Source organism: Numida meleagris, unplaced genomic scaffold (genome assembly GCF_002078875.1).
Source record: "Numida meleagris isolate 19003 breed g44 Domestic line unplaced genomic scaffold, NumMel1.0 unplaced_Scaffold485, whole genome shotgun sequence".
Classification (NCBI taxonomy): domain Eukaryota; kingdom Metazoa; phylum Chordata; class Aves; order Galliformes; family Numididae; genus Numida; species Numida meleagris.
In genome coordinates, this window is record NW_018364701.1 from 21,298 (window position 1) to 22,710 (window position 1,413).

Below are 1,413 nucleotides of genomic sequence, written 5' to 3' on the forward strand. Positions count from 1 at the left end.
CCTATGGGGCAGCCACAAGCCCCCAGCCCCACGGCGAGGCTCCCTATGGGGCAGCTCGGAGCCCCCAGCCCTCAGCCCCACGGCGAGGATCCCTATGGGGCAGCTCAGAGCCAGGAGCCCCCAGCCCCACGGCGAGGCCCCCTATGGGGCAGCCAGGAGCCCCCAGCCCCACGGCGAGGCTCCCTATGGGGCAGCTCAGAGCCAGGAGCCCCCAGCCCCACGGCGAGATCATGGCTCCCTATGGGGCAGCTCGGAGCCCCCAGCCCCACGGCGAGGCCCCCTATGGGGCAGCCAGGAGCCCCCAGCCCCACGGCGAGGCTCCCTAAGGGACAGCCACGAGCCAGGAGCCCCCAGCCCCACGGCGAGGCTTCCTATGGGGCAGCCAGGAGCCCCCAGCCCCACGGCGAGGCTGTGGCTCCGTATGGGGCAGCTCGGAGCCAGGAGCCCCCAGCCCCACAGCGAGGCTCCCTATGGGGCAGCTCGAAGCCAGGAGCCCCCTGCCCCACGGCGAGGTTGTGGCTCCCTATGGGGCAGCTCAGAGCCAGGAGCCCCCAGCCCCACGGCGAGGCTCCCTGTGGGGCAGCTCGGAGCCCCCAGCCCCACAGCGAGGCTCCCTATGGGGCAGCTTGGAGCCCCCAGCCCCACAGCAAGGCTCCCTATGGGGCAGCTCGGAGCCCCCAGCCCCACAGCGAGGCTCCCTGTGGGGCAGCTCGGAGCCCCCAGCCCCACAGCGAGGTCCTGGTTCCCTATGGGGCAGCTCGGAGCCAGGAGCCCCCAGCCCCACGGCGAGGCTGTGGCTCCCTATGGGGCAGCTCAGAGCCAGGAGCCCCCAGCCCCACGGCGAGGTCGAGGCTCCCTTTGGGGGGGAGGGGGGGGGGGGGGGGAAGCCAGGAGCCCCCAGCCCCACGGCGAGGTTCACTATGGGGCAGCTCGGGGCCGTCCCGTCCGCTTTCGGGGCGGAAAATGAAGCATTTTCGGGTGTCGAAAAGCAGAAGTGAGCCCCGGCGCGAGGCGACGCGGCGCCCAGAGCGGATTAATTGCTCGTTAAGCGGAACGAGGCCGTTAGGAAACGCTCCAGGTGGAGGAAGGGGAACGCGCTCGCCCATCGCTTCCACGAGACCCCCAAGGAAAAGCGAGGCGTGGGGGAACCCCAACGGGACCGGGCACGCTTCGGGAAAGCCCTCTGGGTCTCTTTGCCCCAAAAACCCGGGATTTTAACCCAAAATAGCGAGCCGGGGGGGTTGGGGGGGTACTCACGGCCATGCTGGGGCTGGATTTGGTGAGGTACACCACGGTGGGGTAGAACTGGTGCTTCAGGTAATAGGCGTGGGCCACCACGGCCGTGGTCAGCGCCAGGCTGCCGGCCATCACCACCGCCGTGCACAGCATCGTCGCGGCACGGCCGCCTGCGGG

At 70.7% G+C, this 1,413-nt stretch overlaps 1 protein-coding gene across 1 annotated transcript in view; it reads right to left on the minus strand.

Moving 5' to 3' along the window:
- Positions 1-1,407, minus strand: part of SYVN1 (synoviolin 1) — a gene marked incomplete in the record, with an annotated part of 5,222 nt that extends 3,815 nt beyond the window's left edge. The window contains 1 exon segment of the mRNA XM_021383692.1: positions 1,256-1,407. Within this exon segment, the coding sequence (XP_021239367.1) occupies positions 1,256-1,389 (134 nt within the window).
- Positions 1,408-1,413: the final 6 nt, after the last annotated feature.